The sequence below is a fragment of the Fukomys damarensis genome, unplaced genomic scaffold (assembly GCF_012274545.1).
Source record: "Fukomys damarensis isolate Sample0158 unplaced genomic scaffold, DMR_v1.0_HiC HiC_scaffold_17, whole genome shotgun sequence".
NCBI lineage: Eukaryota > Metazoa > Chordata > Mammalia > Rodentia > Bathyergidae > Fukomys > Fukomys damarensis.
In genome coordinates, this window is record NW_022900929.1 from 958106 (window position 1) to 979436 (window position 21331).

The following is a 21331-nucleotide window of genomic DNA, read 5'->3' on the forward strand; positions in this document are numbered from 1 at the left end:
TGGAAGGTGAGGGTGGCCTAGGCCAGGTGGAGGAAGTTGACCACAGGCTCAGCAGTGGGTTGTGCTAGAGATGTATTGGGCTGGGAGAAAGGGGCTGTCCCCATTGGAACTGGTTGGCTGCTGCCCATCTAGCACATGTGCTGTATACAGAACTCCTTGGACCCTGAAGAAAGGCTCCTGTTTCTGCCCAACCTGTACTTGTCATTACTGTCCCAGTCCAAGCTAATTTGCTTTTTAAAGATTTCCTTAACTACTGCACCCCAGACCTGGTCTCCTACAGTGCTCATGGCCTACTGAACAGGCATGGTGATGTCATAGAAGCTGTCTTCCTGAATCTACTTTCTGATCCCTAGAAGGGTAATGACTTTGACATACACTGCATGAAAATCTCTCTGTAAATCTCCTGCAGGTGATTTTCCTCTTTTAGTCAATATGCCCACCCTGGATGCCCCAGAAGAGAGGCTGAAAAAATTTAAGTACCGAGGAAAAGATGCATCTGTGAGTATGAAGTATCTGCCTCATTTCATCAATGACCAGTGAAATAAATTGCACATGACTAAAATATATCAAAAATAGGGTAGATCTGGGCCGGGGATTTAGCCCAGTGATGCTGTTGCCTGCCTCACAAGTGTAACGTCCTGAGTTGGATCTTTGGTACCAAAAAAAAAAAAAGGGTGACTCTGAAGTAGGAGGATCGCAAATTCAAGCCAGTGTGGGCAACTTTGTGACTTAGTAAGACATGGTCTCAAAAGAAAAAATATAAAAATGACTGGGCATATAGCTCAGCGGGTAGAGTCTGGGCTTGATCTCCTGTACTAGTACTACCACCAAAAAATCCTTCTCAAAACAAAAACAAACAAACAAACAAACAAATGAGGGGTGTGGAGATGTGAAGAGATATGAAGGGATAATTAGGAAAACATTCATTTAGGAGGCCTGGGTTGGCTTATCCAGTAAGCAAACATTCTCTTCAGGAACTAAACAACATCAACAAAGAGGTTTCAGGCCCAGTGCAGTGCAATGCTTTACTAAGATACCTTTACAGCTGTGAACCCTAGCCTAACAAGGATGTCACTGGCCATCCTTTACACTGAGCAGAAGACTGAATCCTAGAGGTAGAAGAGTAGGAGAAAGAAGAAGAGGTAAATAGGGATGAGATGATTAACAGTGTGATCTTAACTCTCCCAGCCTTCTGCATCTGTAAAAGTGCATCAGATGCTTTGAAACATGTTCCAAAGGCCAAATGGGGTAACATCCTGGCTTTCCGGTTCCCTGGATCTAATTGCTCCAATTGTTTTCTTTTCCTTACTAGGTGAGGCGACAACAGAGGATGGCTCTCAGCCTGGAGCTCCGGAAGGCCAAGAAAGATGAGCAGGCTTTAAAGAGGAGGAATATCACCTACCTCTCCCCTGACCTAGCTTCCAAAGGGGTATGTCAGGACATGGTTTTCTCTGGCTTTAGAGTGTTCAAGACTCAGAGTTTGCAGATTCTAACTTAAGGCCTTAGTGAAGAGATCATTGGTAGAGCCCAAGTGCCCTTGTCAAAAAGCTAAGAGTCTTCACATAATCTCTTGGCTGTGAGTCTATAGGATCCAAGTTCTAATGGAAGTGGAGAGAGTGCTACTGCTAACTGAACATTCTCTTGCTACCCTAAGACTGGGAATTTAGGAAATGAGCATTTACAGAGATTGTCTTAGTAGAGGCATCAGGTCCCGTCACAAGCCTTTTCTAAGACTTGAATGCTATCCTTTGTGTTCCATTCTCCATCCTCCCCGACCTCACTAAGTGCAAATCCTGGGTGAATTTTAAGGCCAGACCTGTTTTTTGTGAATCCTTAATGCCCTGACCAGGAAGTTTTCCCTCTCAGAATTTCAACATTGTTGTATTTATAGGTCACCTGTAGCACACTGCTGTCTGCCATTACTATTCATACATATCTTTTGTACCCTCCACTTTGTAGGGCTCTTGGAGGACAGATTGGTTCAATTTTGTCAAGTGGATCCAATTATAGATCACCATTCATCCAGTGTATTGGGTAAAATCATTCTCTGAATTGCCACAGGGATATGAACCATATATCTATTTAACTTCCATAGTAGTCCCTAGAGTTTCCACCAACTAAGGAAGGAATGAAACAAAGCTGTGAAAAAATGCCGTTTCCCTTTATCCTATATTAGCATGTTAATATTAGTCTATTTTAAAATTAAGATAAAATTTATATATCCCTAAATTCACTTATTTTTTTTTTTTTGAGGGAGGGTCTCACTATGTTGTTGGGACTGACCTGGAACTCACTATGTAGCCCAGGCTGGTCTCAAACTCACAGCAATCCTCCTGCCTCAGCCTCCCAAGTGCTGGGATTATAAGTGTGCACCACCACACCACCACCACGCCTGGCTCCTAAATTCACTCTTTGAAAATATACACTTTGGGACCAGAGATGTAGCTCAGTGGCACAGCAAGTGCCTGTCAGTGTGAGGTCCTGAGTTTGATCTCCAGTACCAAAAATATATATACATATTTGTATGTATTTATATTTATAAAATATAAATGTATATAAATATATATATAAATTTATCATTATATAGAGAGAGTCAGTGGTTTCTGTTAATTTACAAGGTTGTGTAACCATCACCACTAACTCATTGCAGAACATACTCATTACTCAGATGGAAACTCCACATGCATTGTTCACATTCTCTGCACCCCCTAGCAAAGATGCATCTACTTTCTGTCTTTATGATTTTACCTACGTTGGACATTCTATATAGATAGTCATGTAATATGGTTAGTGAGTGTGAGCTTCTTCCACTTAGCATACAATTTTCAAGGTTCATTCATGTTGTAGCATGCATCCTCACTTCCTTCTGTTTTGGTTGAACACTATTCCATTGTATGGGTAGAATGCATTTTGTTTATCCATTAATTAGGTGGTAGGCACTTGAGTTGTTTCTACTTTTTATTATTGTAATCAATGCTGCCATTAACATTTGGGTACAGATTTTTACAGGGCCCATGTTTTCAATTTCTTTGGCAGTATATCTAGGAGTAGGATTATTGAGTTTTAAGCTAATTTTATGCTTAACTCTTTATAGTATGCTAAAAAGTAGTCCCCAAAATGTGTGTATCTCCTCATCTCCAGAACCTGTGACTGTTGCCATATGACAAAAGCATTCTTGAAGATGTAATTAAGTTAAGCATCTTGAGATCAGGAAATTTTCCTGGATTATTTGAGTGAGCTTGTCATAACTGTAGCTGTTTTTGTAATGGAGGAGTCAAAGCAAAAAGAGATGTGACATACTTTGGAAATGGAGGAGTGGCACAAGCTCAGGAATACAGGTGACCCTGCTAGAAGCTGAAAGGGGAAGGAAATGGATTCCCTCTGACACCTTCACTTCAGCCCAGTGAAACTAATTCTGAGCTTCTGAGACTATCTGGACAATAAGAGATTAAGTTTATATTGTTTCAAGCCATTATTATGGTAATCTTTGCAGCAGCAGAAAAGTAGTATGCTGCCAAACTACTTTACAAAGTAGGTGCACTGTTGTACACTTTCCACATTTTTTTTCTCATTGAGTTTATTGGTACATTTTAGGTATACAGTACAGTTACATTCATTATTGGGATCTTGTACCTCTACATGACAGGTCTTGGTTCTCATTTTTTCCCCTTGTCCCTGCCCCTCCTTCACCCCCTCCTCCCCTCCCCATTTACAAACACTTTATTTCCATTTTTTTCACTTTCTCATATTTTTTTCACTTTCTCATATTTTTTTTCTTTTCCCTTATTACCTTTCCCCTACCCCTCCTACTTTCCCCACACCTTTAGCCCTTTTATTCCTATTTCACATTGTCAATGATATCATTAGGATCTTATGTACTACTATAGTTTTTCACACCAGAGAAATTATTAGGTATTTACACATGTGTGACAGTCTGTTATTGTCCATTTAAAAAAGTGTGGCCCTCTAGTGGTCACAGAAGGTTATGTTGTGATTTTGAACAGTTTCTAGCGATGAATGCACAAGCCTCCTTGTGTTTGTTGCCTCTCTGTATGTCTTTGGAGAAATGTCTAAACTCCATACCCATTTTCTAGATAAAGTAATTTTTTTTGCAGTACCAGGGACTGAACCCTGGGACTGGGGATTGAACACTAGGCTAAATACTCGACCTTTTTTTTTTTTTTTTTGAGACAGTATCTTGCTAAATTTACAGTAAATAATTTGTCTTTTTATTGAGTTATAGGAGTTCTTTCTATATTCTGAATACTAGATTAATTGCCTAATACAAAGATTTATGCCTATGTTTCCTCCTAAGAATTTTACAACTTTAGCTTTTATGTTTAGGTCTTTGATCCATTTTAAGTAAACTTTCATAAATGATGTGAAAAGAAATTCAACTTCATTCTTTTGCCTGGGATATTCACCTGTCCCAGCATCATTTTTTGAAAAGACTATATTCTCTATCCTTTGACTAGTCCTAGCACCCTTGTCAAAAAATTCAATCGAGCCAGGTGTGGTGGTGCATGCCTGTAATCCTAGCACTTGGGAGGCCAAGGCAGAAGTGCCTCAAATTCAAGGCCAGCCTGAACTACATAGGGAGAACCTGTCGCAACAAAAAACAAAACAAAACAAAAAAAATCAACTGACCGTAACTGTAAGGGTTTATCTGTCTCTAGTCTCTTTCATTGATCTCTTTATGCCAGTACAACAGAGATTGATAACTATAGCTGTGTAGTAGGCTTTGAAATTGGGAATTGTGAGCCCTCCATCTTTGTTCTTTGCAATATTGTTTTGGCTCTTCTGGATCCTTTTATTCCCTATGAATTTTATTTTTATCTTTGTGGGGCTGCATACTGGCAATTGAACCCAAGACCTTCACACTGAGTTGCATCCTTCGCCCTTTTAATCAATCAATTAATTAATATTGATTTTTAATATTTATTAAGTTTATTGATACATTTATTTTGACACAGGGTCTCACTAAGTTGCTAAGTTTCCTAGGCTGTGCTCAAACTTGAAATCCTCCTGCCTTACCCTCCCAGAGTGCTAGGATTACAGGCATGTACCACCACACTTGGCTTCTGAAAGCAAGTCGATTTCTTCAATAAAGACACCTTAGATCTTGATGATGATAGAATTGAATCTGTACAGGAATTTGTAGAATATTGCCATGTCAACAGTGTTAAGTCTTCTGATTAGTGGACGTAGGGTTTATTTTATTGCACTGGTACAGGTTGAAACCAGGAGTGCTTTATTACTAAGCACACCCCCCAAGCCCTTTTAAATTTTAAGACACACACTTGCTAAATTGGCCAGACTGTGCTGGAATTTGCAATCCTCCCAGAATGCTGGCATTATAGGTGTGTGTTACCACACCCAGTTTGTAACACTAACATGTTCTCACTGCATGGGATAAAAAGGTGGTAGGAATTTTTTCCCTACCAGGAGGTGGAGGGAAGCAGAAAGAGAAGTAAAAAGAATTAAGATGTGTTATCATTCTCATGATGAATGTAATCACTATGTAATGCAAACATGTATTAGGAAAAAATTTAAAAATAAAATTTAAAATAGAAATTACTCTTTCTCTAAACACAGGAAGTGTTACACTATGGTCTATAAACCATGGATCACTGGGTATTCTTCCCTCCTCTAATACAGACCAGCGTGTACAATGGGAGATCCTGCTCCAGCCAAACTTTTCATCAGATGGATGGGTAGACTAAGTGAGGATTATGCTTCCTTTTGGCAGAGACTTTGACCTGAATATGTTTCTCCTTGTAGGTCTGTCTTACACTGGATGAAATAATCAAAGGCATGAATAGCTTAGATCTGGCTGTATGCTTCGAGGCCACCCAGGCAATCAGGTATCACCAAGCCAACTTCTGCTCTTTGCAGGTTTATAGCCAGAAATGAGCTGCAGAGGCCTGTTTAGTTTCTTGGCATTGGCAAAAATTCCCATGAAATATAGGAAAAGGCTAGTCCATCCACAAGTAAGACTAGATTGCTATGCTACACTGTCCTTCAGGGCAATTTAAAAGATGCAATGTGTTGTCAGAGATGAATTGCTTGATTTACATTGGCCTCTACAGGAATTTGAGCTCATAAGATAATACCTGAAGGGCAAAATGTTGGTTTATTGCTGCAAAGTGCTACAGGCAGGGCAAGGATATTAAGTAGTTCTGGCCCAGCTATTTGTCTCATCTGTTAGTCAAGATAGCCAAAAACATCTAGAAAGGAGGTTCTTACCACTTTCCCCATGTGACTGTCTCCACCCTCTTTCACTGCACAGAAAAATGCTGTCCCAGGAAAAGAATCCTCCTCTCAAAATGATCGTTGAATCAGGGGTCATCCCCAGGCTGGTGGAATTCCTGAAGTCATCCCATCACCCCTGTTTGCAGTTCGAGGCAGCCTGGGCTCTGACCAACATTGCTTCAGGGACTTCACTGGATACCCAAGCAGTTGTGAAGGGGGGTGCCATTCTACCCCTTGCTGAGCTCCTGTCTTCCCCCAATATGACTGTGTGTGAGCAGGCAGTGTGGGCACTCGGCAACATAGCCGGTGAGACTCTCCCCTTGGTGGGTATGCAAGCAGTGGGCCAGGCATGCAGGGTGCTAGGGAGTTCTTGGGGAGGTATGGTGTACTCGATATTCTGGAGCCTCTCTCAGTATAAATACCTTGAAGTGCTGGGAAGGGTACAATGAGCTATTTCAAAATTCAGAGCCAAGTTCAGAGACCAAAAATTGAAATTGAAATCTGGTGACACAGCACATACTAAATCAACAGGCTGCCTAGGTACATCTGCCAGTACCAGATTCCTAGAGCCTCAGGTCCTCGTGGTTTTGGGAACAAAAGACAAGTCTTTGGCACATGCAGTGTAAGGGTTGAGGACAGATCCTTACATCATCCAGGACCCTAAAAGGACACGCACCTCCCTGAGAGTACTAAGAGAACATTAAAAAACAAAAAATAAACAAACAAACAAAAAAAACCTCTCCTGAGCTTGGAACAAAAAGGCTTTCCTGAAAATGCAGCCCTAACCCTCCCTGAATGGTCCGGGAAAGCACAAGAGAGGAGATTAGTGCTGCAAGGCTGGAAGCCCCCAGATTCCTGGCTGAAGTAAATCCTAACGCTCTCTAGAGGGGAAAATACTCCATTGGGTCCCTCAGGATCTTGACATATTAAAATCAGCCAGATTTTAGCAATTTCAAGTTCAGAGAAGCAGCAACTTAACGTGACCGAGTCAGCATAAACACAAGTATGGTTAGATCTCTAAGGACTTCAGCTATTGGATTAGCAAACAGAATATAAAATAACTGCATTTAAAAATGCTTGCAGAAGTAATGTGTCTATTACAGAGATGTTGTCTCTCATTTTGCTTGGTTCAATAAGGGAAAGGCATGATGGGGAAGTATAACATCACTTACACACTGCCTCAATGGCTGAAGAGTGCAAAATGAGACTAATCTCTAGGGTATTAAGAAGGTATACTAGCTGAAGTTGAAGATGGTCAATCGCCAGTCCTCACTGAGCCTTAGATTTTGTTCTGAACTGCACAGACTTACTCACTGCCTCAATGGCTGAAGTTGAAGATGGTCAATCGCCAGTCCTCACTGAGCCTTAGATTTTGTTCTGAACTGCACTTGGAAGTTCCTGCCCCATGCCAGAGCCTTCTGGGAAGACAGCCTGTCTGCACTAGACTTGGTCTTCCCGAGAACCACACTGTGAAGCACTGCCAGCATTTATAGTTGCCACCCAGGCTGAGTCGGCTGGCTCCTTTGTGTATCTACAGCTTCTGCTTTATAGCAGTCATGGCTGTGTGGCAGCTGCTTGTCACATCAGGAATGTCCACCCAACAGACACTTTGGAGAGTCAGGTTCTAGTATATGGCTTTCCTATTTACTTGCTACAACCCCAAGAATGAGTCTCTCATCCTTTGCATAAACTTCTTTTAAAAGTTACTCACCCATTTAGATAATTGTCTTTGTTCTCTGAGTGTCAAGTTCTGACCTATTTGCAGGTGATGGCCCAGAATTCAGAGATGTTGTTATCTCCAGCAATGTCATCCCACGTCTGACAGCCCTGATTTCATCAACCATATCAGTGAGTGTCTTTAAATTAGAAAAGCTAGCTAGGTAACAAATTCTGAAGGCTGAGAAATTGGAGGAAATACTTCCAAATCAATGCTAGATCATGTGGCTGCTGCCTGGCCCATTATGATAGAGGTCTAGGACGGTATCATTTTGGGTAAAGATTGACCCAAATTTGTCTTTATGGGCCAGAAGTGCTAATCTTTCTCTTGGGGATATTAACAGAAGTCCATTAAAAATTTTCAAGGCTTACCATCCTGCCAACATAGATCTCTATCCAAAGGGCAAAGACAGACATAATGGCTTTCTAGTTCTGTTCCTGAGAAACAGGGTCTAAGTTTGAAGCTTAGATGATAAATGTTGAGGTAGCAATACAGGACACCCTGGTTTAGGAATTGGGTTCTAGATTTGCCTTAAGAGATGAAGAGAAGCCAAGGGAATAAATTCCAAACCCTATGTGGGAGAATACCAGGCATGCTTGAACCAAAAAGGGCTAACCAAGACCAAGGGAGTTTGTAAGGAGAGAGAAGTAGGACAAAGGTCTTAGATATCATCCTGGTGGCAAAACGGAGCCTTTGGAGGATGTCAGGTAGGAAGTGAGGTGATCTGATCATTCTGGCTGCCTGTGGTAGGGTTATAGCAGAGGGATCCAGCAGAAATGTGCCCTGGGAGGCTGCTGTGCCAGACATGGAAGGAAATGAAGGAAGGATGCTGCCAGGTTTCAGGACAGATTGTGGAGATGACACTCCTCATAGAGAAAGAGAAAGATGGAGGAAAAGGGGAATCAGATCTTCCTTTATAAAGGCTGGGGTTCATTAGAGGCACCATGACAGAAATGGCAGGTTGATGGCTCTGCCAGTCCAGTTACTGTAATGTTCATGGGTCATCCGGCTGGGCAAGGTCAACCAGAACAGGAATCAACACACTGAACCTGACCAGCTGTTTGCTTTGTAAATAACATGTTATTGGACCATAGTCACACCTATTTATTTACCTAGCATCTGTGGCCATCGCTGTGTTATGGGTAGTTACAAGAAACCATATGGGTTACACGGCTGAAAATATTTACTACACAGCCCTTGCCAGACATTCTCCAGTCCCTGACCTAGAATGGGAGAAGGGCCAGGATGAAGTCTTGAGGGCTGTAATATTAAGAGGTCAGGAGAGCCTACCAAGAAGATGAAGAAGAAACAGCTCATTCAGCAATAGAAAACTAGGTCTTATGTGACAACCAAGAAAAGCTTTCTCAAAAGAGAGTGGATGGCTGCTCAGTACAGCTGGGAGTGACAGTAGTTTTAGAACTGAGAAGCAACATTGAATCAGGGGATGTGGAAGGATCTGGTTTCCATTCCTAACTACAAGGAAGTAGGGGCAGACACCAGGTGAAGATGGTTTAAAGAACAAGTAGGAAATTGCGGGGCAGGCATTGCATAAAGATGCTTCCTTAAAGCCAGGCATGAGGGTGAATGCTTGTAATCCTAGCCCTGAGAAAGGTTGAGGCAGGAGGATTGCAAGTTCTAGTTCTGCCTGGGCAGCTTAGCAAGATCCTTTCTCTAGATCGGTGATGGTGAACCTTTTGAAGCTTTCAGTGATAACAGCCCGCTGTGCCACGGTATATGTGCCGTAGGATTGCCACCACAGCTCTAGATGATAGAGCTAGATACTATAGATATGCAAGCGGGGTGGAGATCAAACGAATGAACAAACAAATGAACTAGGGATGTAGCTCAGTGGTACAGCATCTGTGGATTTAATCCCCAGTACTGCCAGAGAGATAGGGACAGAAAGGCTGAGGTACAGAGGGACAGAGAGGGCCGGAGAGATAGAAAGAGAAACAGACATATGCAGAGAAACAGAGGTGAAGGGAGAGAGAGGTCCTTGAGAAAGGACTAGAGAACAGAAACAGAACTAGGGTGGTGGCTGGAGAGGTGCTAAGGGAATGGTAGAAGGAGCCGCTGAAAGTCCCAGAGTTCATTTCTATAGTCATGGCAGTGGTGGAGGGACAGAGTCTCTAAGGACATAAAGTGATAGGACCCAGGGGAGGGTGGCAAGGTTGATTCTTAAATAGAAGATCAGAAATATGACTAGGACATGTTGATAGAGTTATAGGCTAGCAAAAAGACCAAGTTACTCCTGCTCAATCTTTTTGTTAATGAGAAAATGAAATCAGGTCATCAATCAAGTAGAGTAGGAAAAGACATTCTGAAGAATAAAGAAGCCTCCATCTAACATTTGAATATGAAATGTAAAGCCCATCTTCTTCGTCCCTAATACATATCACTGCCCAGAACAAGTTTCTATTTGCAGCTCAAAAACTTTGGTTCATGCTGATCAATAATATTGATCAGGGATAGGAAGGGCACACTGCCATTTGCATCTTCTTTCCACCTGATGCTGAAAGCCATCTCTTTGTTTCAGATCACATTTCTACGGAACATCACGTGGACCTTGTCCAACTTGTGCCGAGGCAAGGACCCATACCCCTGCGAGGAGGCAGTGAGGCAGATTCTGCCTGTCCTCTCTCACCTCCTCCAGTACCAGGACAGTGAGATTCTCTCAGACACCTGCTGGGCCTTGTCCTACCTCACGGATGCCTGCAGTGAGCGCATCACCCTGGTACTTGACACAGGAGTCCTGCCCAGGCTGGTGGAGCTCCTAACTAGTGTGGAACTCAGTGTTTTGGTAAATAACCATCCCCGTCCTGTCTGTCTCTGAGGCCTTTCAGATTATTCTGTGTGTCAGAGATCCACCTCACCAGGTTCTGTCCCCGACTCTAGGGCTTCACAGTTGGCTCTGATTCTTTACCTGAAACACAATTTACCATCTGTGTTTCCCTGGTCTTTGCCACTTTTTTGGCCAAGGACTCAAATCTATTTTGATTGAAACTCCTAGTGGGTGTTAAATAACTTATGCTTAATCTGATGTCCAAAAATATAGAAAATTATCAAGTGGAAATTGCTTATAATCCTACCACCCAGGGAACCACTCTTAATCTTTTCCTTTAGTGGTCTTTGCATGTGGACTTACACACACACATGCATTTTCCAATTTGTGTGTGTGTGTGTGTGTGTGTGTAGCTCATTGTAGCATTGGAATTTCTTACACAATATGAAAGAAAATTTCCCCTTACTCTCTTCAGTTTGTTCTTAGATTACCGAGATACAGGCAAAAAAAAAAAAAAAAGGCAAGTAAACCATTATTAAGTAAAATCATTATGCAACACTTTGCTAGGTTATTAAAGGCAATACCAACTATACACTACACTATAGTACAGTCTCCATCTCTCACTTGAGTAGCAAGTATGTAGCCAGAGAGGCTAGGGCAACTAGAATTGTGAGTGGGCTTCTCCAGGAGCTGCCACTACAGTACAGAGAAACCCAAATAAATCCACAGTAGATCCTCCCAGTGGCTTGCTGCCTTAAGCCCAACTTGAATATATCCTGGTGACCTTCAGAGTTATTGTAAGGGGTTTATGAATGTGCCAAGAAAGGCCACTGGGACCATTAATTCCAGTTAAAAATACAAAGAAGCTTGACACTAGTGCTAAGTACACATTCAGTAAAAGTTATGACATGATAGACACTATAATCAATTTGGCTTTTTCCCCAGTTGAAAGAATGTAATAAGGACAGAAGCATTTCTTTTTGTTTTGTTTTTGTTGTTGTTTTGTTTAGTTTGAGACAGAGTCTCACTAAATAGCCCAGACTGGCCTCAGATTTGAGATCCTCCTGCCTCAGCCTCCCAAGTGCTGGGATGATAGGCCTGTGCCATCACACCCAGCTTATTTCCTGATGAAGTTATCCCTTGAATTCTCTACCACCTACACCAGAGCTTTTGGGAATCTGGCAAGTACCTTGACACAAGTACTAGGAACACAGTGTGTTGACTCAATAAGGATCGTGGATAAAATACTGTGGTTCTCATGGTTCTGGAAAATAATAGCACAGCACAGATGATGTTTAGCAGGGCCCAGAACCAGGTGCAATTTTCACCTTTTACTGTGATAGATTTGTGATACTGAGTTAGACTTGTAACCATGTTCTTCCAGACCCCTTCTCTCCGCACGGTGGGGAACATTGTCACAGGAACGGATCACCAGACCCAAATGGCCATTGATGCAGGCATGCTGAAGGTGCTGCCCCAGCTCCTACAGCACCCCAGGTCCTCCATCCAGAAGGAGGCAACCTGGGCCCTGAGCAACGTGGCTGCTGGACCCCACCAGCACATCCAGGGGCTGATCACTCATAATTTGATACCTCCTTTGGTGGCTCTGCTAAGAAATGTAAGTGGCACACTCTGCAACCAAAAGGTTACCCTCCATGTCCCCGAATTCCTTCAGGAATTTAGACACAGGCTAAGAAGCAAATTTATTGAGATCACAAGAAAGCTCTGAAACCTTAGGTCCCTGGCTGTGACTAGGAACACTAAGAGACCTCCATTCAGAAGAACTCATTGAACAAGTATTGTTCATCGAACAGGTGACCCCCACAGAAAAATCTTGAGCTGGTAAATACTGGCTTATGTCAATGGGGCGGTCAGAGAATGTGTCATCTGTTCTCTACCTATCAAAAGAGGAAGGAGATTTCATTTTTGTTTTAGTAGGAAAAACTTACCAGGCCACCATGATATTATACAATGAAAAAAAAAAAGTGACATTTTCAGTGCATAGATGAAATTGATTAAAGTGATAATCTAAATGAAAAATTCAAATGTGAAAGTAAAATAAAGCTTCCTTCCTCCTCCTGATACCTACTTCCTTTCCCTAGGAGTAATTACTGTCAGTATCTTCTTTTGCCACGTTTTTTTTTTTTTTTGTATCAGGGATCGAACTCTGGTCCTTGTGCTTGCAAGGCAGGCAGCAGAACCACTGAGCTAAATCCCAGACCTTCTTTTGCCACTTTTGAATGAAGGAGCTACCATTAAACCAAGTGCTTGCAACAGGCAGCAGAACCACTGAGCTAAATCCCAGACCTTCTTTTGCCACTTTTGAATGAAGGAGCTACCATTAAACCACCTACAGTCATGGACGGTCACCTTGGACTGTGGGTGGTAGGAAGGTGATAGGGCCCAAGGACGAGAAGCTACTGGCTTCTCTGTTCTGAGGTTGGATGTCAGGTTTCCAGGTGTGAGGCCGGTAGAAAAAGCAGGACAGGTGTGCAGCCCAAATTATGGCATTTTCCAGTCTCTTCAGCACTTTCTAGCCTATATTCTTCTAGGAATATACTTGTTCTAATAAGGAATATCCGGTTATAAAATCAAGTAGTACTCATATTTCAAACCATGTCTTTTGAACTAGAACTTGATTGAGGCCATAAGTTATTTGTTCTTGTCTTTGTTCTACCCTGAGGCCAATTTTCCCCAGCCAGTAGGAGGACCCATGATAAAATATGCCTACATGTCTGGGCCAAGTGTTTGTTTGTTTGTTTGTTTATTGGTACCAGGGATCGAACTTGGGTCCCTGTGCTTGCAAGGCAAGCAGTGGAACCACTGAGCTAAATCCCGGCTCACCAAGTGTTTTTTTTTATAAATGTAAAGGATTCATTGAACAATATTTCAGTGATATTTCTCTGTTATCTCTGGGCTGTCTCAGTCTACTAGAGATCACATCTATGCCCTGCTATATAATTTACCCAAAGTTTTACTGTGTCAGATTAGAAATATAGATATAGGCCACTATCCTCTAAAATTCCAAGCATAATTCCTAATCTATATAGATAAGATCAATTTATGTCGGTTGTATTTTCCCCATAGGCTGAAATAGGGCAATGAGTTTACTTCATCTCAGAGCCTCTCTCTAAGCCCCCACTGCCTGCTTCACTGGTTTCATGGCTTCTCAGATGCTGTCTTGTTAGTGGGAAGGCAGGCAGCTAAGGCATACTACAGAAATTGCCTGTAGAGTCCTGAGTATCCCCAACCTGCCTCAAAAGTGAGTCAAGACAGCACACTTTTAGGTGCTTCAGGATCTGTAGTGAATGTAAACACTGAGTCTCCACAGGGAGAATACAAAGTCCAGAAAGAAGCTGTCTGGACAGTAGCTAACCTCGCAATGGGGGCTTCTGCGGACCAGTTGTTCCAGCTTGTTCACTTTGGAGTCCTGGGGCCGCTGTTGAGTCTGCTCACTGTCCCAGATGTGAAGATCATCCTTATCATCCTGAATGTCATCTCTTATGTTCTCCAGGTGAGCTGTTATCAATAGGTTGGTTTGTAAACAGCAGCCTGTAATTTAAGACATTTAATTTGGTTCTTGAAACCCAAGTAGGATTCTGCTTCCTTTCCACTCCCCTCACCCTCTGTCTTGTCCTCATGTCTTGTGGGCAGTACAAAAAGAGGCATCTCACAGAAGGACTGATGCCTTCATTTTCTCAAGTGAGGTCTCGGTGTCAGGCACACTTCTGCATGCTCAGAATAGTCCAGCACAAAACTCTTATTTTAGTGGAGCATATGTGTTGGTGGGGTGGGGAAAGACACATCAGGGAGGGGGTACTGGATAAAGTAAATCAAATAAAAGGTAGTCACTAGCCAGGCAAGGTGACACACACACATATAATCCCAGCATCTGGGAGGCTGAGGCAGGAGGATCACAAATTTGAACCCAGCCTGGGTAACTTAGCAACTTAGTGAGACCCTGTCTCAATAAAAAATTAAAAGGGCCAGGGGTGTAGCACAGAGCAAAGGCTCTAGATTTGATCCTCAATACTGAACAAAAAGGTGGTCAGTAATCATGCAGGATGAGGAGTAGACATGGCAGTGTATATGCAGTAATCAGGAAAGGGAATATTCTCTGAAGAGGAACAGTTGAGCAGAGGTTGGAAAGAGTGAGTCTTTTTTTTTATTTTGGTGATGGTACTGAGGACTGAAACCTCCCCAGCTCTCTTCTTAGTATTTTTGTTTTGTTTTATTTTAAATTTAGGATGGGGTCTCACTAAGCTGCTAAATTGCCGAGTTGCCCAGGCGGGGCTGGAACTGGTGATCCTCCTGCCCCAACTTCCCAGAGTGCTGAGCTTTCAAGTGTGTGCCAGCATGCCAGTTGAGAGAGTGAGTCTTGTAGCTATCTGGAGAACATTCTAGACAAAAGGACTAGTAAAAGGGGTGTGTGGCCAGAGCAAAGTGGTGGAACGTGGTGGGAGATCAGGCTGAAGGCACCCAGAGGCCAGGTCCCATAGGGTCTGTTAGGAGGCTGACTTGTTCTGAGTGAGGCAGAGGAATTGACAGAGGTATTAAGGAAGACAAGAGTCAGTAAGCCCCTGACACTTCCAAACAGTGCACATTGAGAAGGCTGCAACACAGGAGATCTGTGAAGGAGCAGCAAGAGGATAACAGGGATCTGTCCTGAGAGGCCATAAGAAAGTTCCATCTCCATCCATCTCTGTGACTGGAGAAAAGTATTACAAAGCACTGAACTAGAATTCTGGAAATGTCTCCGTTCTGAAATGAAGTTAAACTAATATTCAGATACTATTTCTGTGTGGTCTGTGTGGATGCATAGGAAATCATCTCTTTGTGATTTAAAACAAATATGCATCTTAGTTTTGGGTCCAGGAATCTTTAAAAGCTTTGCAACTGGATTCTGCTGACTCAGCAGCTTGGGGAGGTGGGCTCACATTACCCTGCCACAGGGACCTGTCCAAGGAGGAACCCTCTGAAGAAAGTGCTAATGTCTTTTTTGACCTGGCCTGGGAGGTGACACTGTAATTTTGGCAGCACCCTGTGGCTTACACAGGTCAGCCCTATTCAGGCTAAGGGGAAACTACACCAAGGAATGAGTATCTGGAGTCAGGGATCATCAGGGGCCGTCTTGGAGGCTGGCTATGTCCATTTGATTAAGCTCCTTTTACATGCAGCCAAGCCACTTGAAAAGCTTCAAAGTATCATCAGGGAATTCCCTTTAAAAGCCTATTTTGTTGTTGGGTTTTTTGGGGTTTTTTTTGTTTTTTTTTGTTTTTTTTGTTTTTGGTACCGGGGATTGAACTCGGGTCCTTGCGCTTGCAAGGCAGGCCACCGAACCGCTGAGCTAAATCCCCGGACCTAAAAGCCTATTTTGAACACTCTTTTCATGTAACTGTCTTGGAAAGAACAGACCTGATTTGAAACCCAGCCCAATTACAGCCTGAGACTTTGAGCAAATGACACCAATAAAAGATGGAGATTCAGCAGCTAGCAGACAGGATGGGACATGAGAAGTTTGTGAAAACATGGGTCTGGGCTATAGAAATGTAACTTCATCTGCTTCACTTGAATTAGAGATGGGATTTTTGTTTTGGGAAAGACTGAGAAAATCACACTGGATGATCCAGTGAAGCTCCTGTATCAGTGATGGCAAACCTCTTAGAGCTTTAAATGATAGCCGCTATGGCATGCACAGCAAAGGTTCACCACCACTGCTCAGTGGATGAAGGAGGAAGATCAAGATGGTGTTGCAGGAAGCTCCTGATGGTGCTCAGGTGGGCAGCAGAGTGCCACTGAAGTTCTCTAAAGCAACTTCTGGGCCACTTGCTGTTCTATGAGAATCCAAACCCTTTTTCAGGGCTCCTACTGCCCTGGCTTATACCCCAATTCCCAGATTTCTTTTCTTTTTTGGTACTGGAGATCAAACTTAGGACCTTGTGCTTGCGAGTTAGGCAGCGGAACCACTGAGCTAAATCCCTGGCCCCCCAGTTTTCTTTGTGAGGCTGACTGAGGCCCTCAGTTCTGGTCTTGGTTTCTTTACTCCAGGCCAATGACTCATTTTGGAAAAATGGATGGGACTAGAAGATATCAAGGCTTAGATGTGCAGCTCAAACTTTCATCACTGATTCAAGCTAAACAATGTGACATATAGATTATGTTTAACTTGATCTAGAGGATTTTTGTTACTGTACACAAAAATAACAAAGCCCTTTAGGATATGATGCCATAGTGATGCCATAGTACTTTCTCTCTCTCTCTCCCTCTCTCTCTCTCTCTCTCTCTCTCTCTCTCTCTCTCTCCCTCCCTCCATGTCTCTCATTACACTGTTTTAGCTCAACTACTCTCTCTTACAATACACTACACCTACTTCTTCAACATCCTTAGTGCCCCTTATTTTGGGAAAACCGCTATCCTGCTCTGGCAAGTACCTTTCATTAAGGATCTGTGAGACCTTCAAGCCTGCCCTCTGACAGTTTACTGTCTGTTATTTTAAAACTATACCATAGCAATTATTTACTCATTGCTCCCAATAGTTTTGAGTTATGAAAAGACTTTCTCTAAGTCACATCTGCACCTCTATCTTTGAGCATCTTGCCCATAGAATGTGGACAAACATTTGGATGAATAAATAGCCCAAAAATTAAGCCAGTGATCCATAGTGGATTGTTCTCAGGTTGTTTGTACCCAGGACTCAATTCTTCATCATCGTGCAGCTTCTGTGACTAAGGTCTCCTGACTTGTTCATAAGGCTTTCCAGGGAGGGCAGGACAGAATGCCTACATTTCTATAATGTTAATCATTCTTCTTCACTGCATTTAAAATAACTTCCATGAATCAGAGGGGAGAATCTACTAAATAGCAATAGAGATATGTATATTGGTGGGTTGTATTATGTTCAGCCCCCCCCCCAAATGCTTTAGAAGCTAGTAGGCCAGAACATTGCATTTTGTGTAATAAAAAGACATACATTTTTATATAAATATTTATTTTATAAGCCCCCACCCCGCTGCCCCAGGATCCTTGAGTCTGAACCCCCTGGGGCCCACTCCCATGAGGGCTGCTGGAGGTTCAGCCTCCCCAGGCACTGCCCAGGGTCTCATGGTCTCTTTTGTGGCTCCCAGGCTGCACAGAAGCTGAGTGATAAGAAAAGCTTGTGTCTTCTGGTGGAAGAACTTGGTGGGATCGATAGAATTGAGGCTTTACAACACCATGAGAACTCTCAGATAAGATGGGCTGCTCTGCAAATCATTGAGAACCACTTTGGTGAGGTAAGTGACTTGCCAGTGAAAAGAAGTAGCCATCTAACCTAGGGGCCACCTCTGTAGGTGACCCTCCCACCCAGGCCACCACCAGGACCCTGTTCTCCTGAGCTTTCTCAGAATTTATCTGGATGTCCCTGCCATCCCTGCTGAATGGGCAACCTCTGAGTGTGGAAGCTATTGTGAATAATGCTGTTAATAAAAAAAATAATGCGGCTAATATTTGTTCACTCACTAATGAACATGATTGAACAAATACCTGTCAGAGGATTTGCTTTCAATCCTTTCATATATACATGGTGCCTTGGTTCACAAACTTAATTTGTTCTATGATTTTTGAAAATGTGGACACATCTTTGTTTGTGTGGGAAAGACAGCTGTGGTCGTGTTTGTCACCTGATGTAGAGTTTGCAAACAAAAACGAAATTTTGCCAAATGCTTCTGTTTGAGAACCAAATTATTTGCAAATGAAAGCATTTGTGAACCAAGGTACCACTGTATATCTGTACATTCTTTCAAATATATATCACTATCACATCTATCTAGAAGTAGAATCTCTGTATCATATGGTGATTCCATTAATAACTTTTGGAGAACTACCACACTACTATTTTCCATAGTGCATGTACCATTATTTCCCATTATACAGGTTCCCCATTTCTCCACATCCTTGCCAACGCTTGTATTTTCTAATTTTTTTGATAATAGTTATCCTAATGGATATGAAGTGATGTCATGTGGCTTTGATCTGCATTTATATTAGACACTGCATTCATCATTTTCTGTTGTAACAAATTTCCCAAAGCTGAGTACTAAGAGAAGAGGTGATATAGCTCACAGTTTTAGAGGCTGAAGGTCCAAGATTGGGCAGCTCCATCTATTTGGTCTCTGGTGAGGGCCCCCTTGGCTACATTACAACATGGTGGATAGCATCTTGTTGGGGAGCACAAGAGTAGGACCTGGCATGTGGTGAGACTGAGGATCTAGAGATTGAGGGGCCAGACTTGCTCTTTTGATAGGAACTCACTGTCATGGAAACTAACCAGGGTCCCTCAAGAACATCAGTCTCCCCCTAGGATGAGGCCTCCAGTTATCCAACCACCTTGTATTTGACCCTCCCCCTAAAGATTCCACCCCCTAGGCACTGCCATATTGGGAACCAGAGTTCCAACATATGAATCTTTGGGAAGAGTAGGACACACACAAACTATATCCAAACCATAGTAAATGTTTTTATGTGAAGAAGGCAAGATCAGATTCATAATTAGCCAGACAAACTTGGGACTAGGAGTTCAAACAATGAGTGACATGGGCCAAGGATTTAGTTCAGTGGTTCCACCTCCTGCTTCACAAGCACAAGGTCCTGAGTTCAATCCCCTGCACCAAAAAACAAACAAACAAACAAAACACTTCAGTTTGGTGTCAAACTTGAATCATCTGCAAACTGTATGATTGGATCATATAATCAATCTAACCAGGTGGGTGATGGTTGTTAATTAGAGGTGACCAATCTTGATTTGAGCCTGATAGAATGCTCCCAAAGCAGAGAAGACCCAGTACAGTCATGAGCATCTTCTGGGTTAATGGTCCTTGTGGAAACCTCATCAATAGGAGATGTGGCCCAAAAAGGATATTCAGTTCCTGGGTTCATGCAAGAGCTCCAGGTTAAAGACTTCTGATCCAGAAGTAAGAGCTGTACTAATTATATCCTTATTCACTGTAAAGACAGTGGTCTGTGTATGTCAAAACTACATTTGCAAATAAGGCAGTAACGAGTAACAAAAGGACAACTATTGTGTGATTCTACTTCTATGAGGTCCTCAGTCAAACTCACAGAGACAAGATAGAATGGTGGGTTTAAGGGGCTGAGTAAAGAGGGGAAGGGACAGCTAATGTTTGATGGGGACAGAGCTTCAGTTTTGCAAGATGAGAAGGTTCTGGAGGTGCACGATTATGATAGCTGTATAACCATATGAATGTTCTTAATGTCTCCAAACTATCTGCTTAGAAACTGTGAAGGTGGTTAATTTCTATTATGCATATTTTAACACGTGCATGTGCACTCGCACACAAACACACACACACACACACACACACACACACACACACCCAGCAATAATGTCCATTCTGAGAAATATTTTGATGCTCCACTCCCTCTACCTCTCCTCTGAAGGGGCTCAAGTCCCACTTAGAACAAATTCTAGTCCACATTGGATGTTATGGAGTCAAATATGCAGTAGCAACATGTAGGGGACCTGGAGCTGTAACCATGTCTGTTCTTCCCTGAAGGAAGAAGATACTGACACGCATAGTCCAAAGCCAAGTCTGTAAATGCGTGAATTTCTTCATGAGAAAATAGCAGAGGTTTCACAACTTCTAAGTCCATAACTCAATGCTAAAGGATACATCCTTTGAGAAGCAGCATTGCTATTTCTTAGTGTATCACAAATGTAAGTTTTTTAAAAATTTAATAAAATGTTGAGCACTTTCACCTCTTGTATGGTTTGGATCCTAAATGGCCCCCAACAGCTCCTATATGAAATAGAGGCTCAGTTGTTTGTTGTTAGCCTGTGGCAGCACCACTGGGGGCAGCGGGACCTTTGGGAGGTGAAAGGAAGTAGGTAATTGGGGTTGTGCCCTTGAAAGGGATACTAGCACCATGGCATCTGCTTTTTATCTTTGCTTCCCAGCCACCGTGAGGTCAACAGTTTTCATATGCAAAGCCCTTCTACCACAATGTGCTGCCTCAACATAGGCCCTAAAGCAGCAGGGCCAAGAGACCATGGACTGAAACTTCTGAAACTGAGCCAAAATGAATCTTTCCTCATCCTAAACTGACTACCTCAGGCATTTGTCACAGTGATAGAAAGCTAACACAGTGATAGAAAGCTAACATACTTCTCTATTAAAGTTCAGTTAAGCCCCTTATGTCTTAAAACCACATGGCCTTCACCTCTAACACAACAACTTCAGTGTCAAATGGTCTATAGTCATCTGTACCGGCTTAGACTTGCAGTTGAAATATCTTGGTACCCCAGGAACAGTGTAATGGCTTAGCTTTCTTTCCTCTGGCAATTAGTATCTTGACACTGTGACAAGTTCTAAGATGATATCCTCCCTAGAAATTCAAAATCCTTCAAAAGAGCTTGAGCGTGATATTTGTTATGTAATTATCAATGGTTTAAGGCAGTGCTTTACTCAAATCTGAGGTTCATCCTCTGCCTCTGGGGAATGTTTTATACAGGACTGCTCCCCAGTATGAGAGGAGCCTGAAAACCTCCAATTTGTGATCCTCTTGTCTCAGCCTCTTAGGATGCT

The 21331-nt window shown here is 42.6% G+C and overlaps 1 protein-coding gene across 1 annotated transcript; it reads left to right on the forward strand.

Annotated features, from left to right (window-relative positions):
• Positions 1 to 432: 432 nt before the first annotated feature.
• Positions 433 to 20344, forward strand: Kpna7 (karyopherin subunit alpha 7). Its single transcript, XM_010642849.1, has 10 exons — positions 433 to 498; positions 1313 to 1429; positions 5782 to 5864; positions 6290 to 6558; positions 8018 to 8100; positions 10506 to 10769; positions 12136 to 12369; positions 14083 to 14265; positions 17876 to 18022; positions 20303 to 20344. The coding sequence occupies exons 1-10, from the start codon at positions 433 to 435 to the stop codon at positions 20342 to 20344; spliced, it is 1488 nt and encodes a 495-aa protein (XP_010641151.1).
• The last annotated feature ends 987 nt before the right edge of the window (positions 20345 to 21331 follow it).

What these genes read in the sequence shown, in the direction of transcription:
- Kpna7 (XM_010642849.1), top strand. Translation starts at nt 433, where the DNA reads ATGCCCACCCTGGATGCCCCAGAAGAGAGGCTGAAAAAATTTAAGTAC. An exon ending in TGATTTCATCAACCATATCA is followed by an intron (nt 8,101 to 10,505) that starts GTGAGTGTCTTT and finishes TCTTTGTTTCAG; the next exon opens with ATCACATTTCTACGGAACAT. An exon ending in TCATCTCTTATGTTCTCCAG is followed by an intron (nt 14,266 to 17,875) that starts GTGAGCTGTTAT and finishes TGTGGCTCCCAG; the next exon opens with GCTGCACAGAAGCTGAGTGA.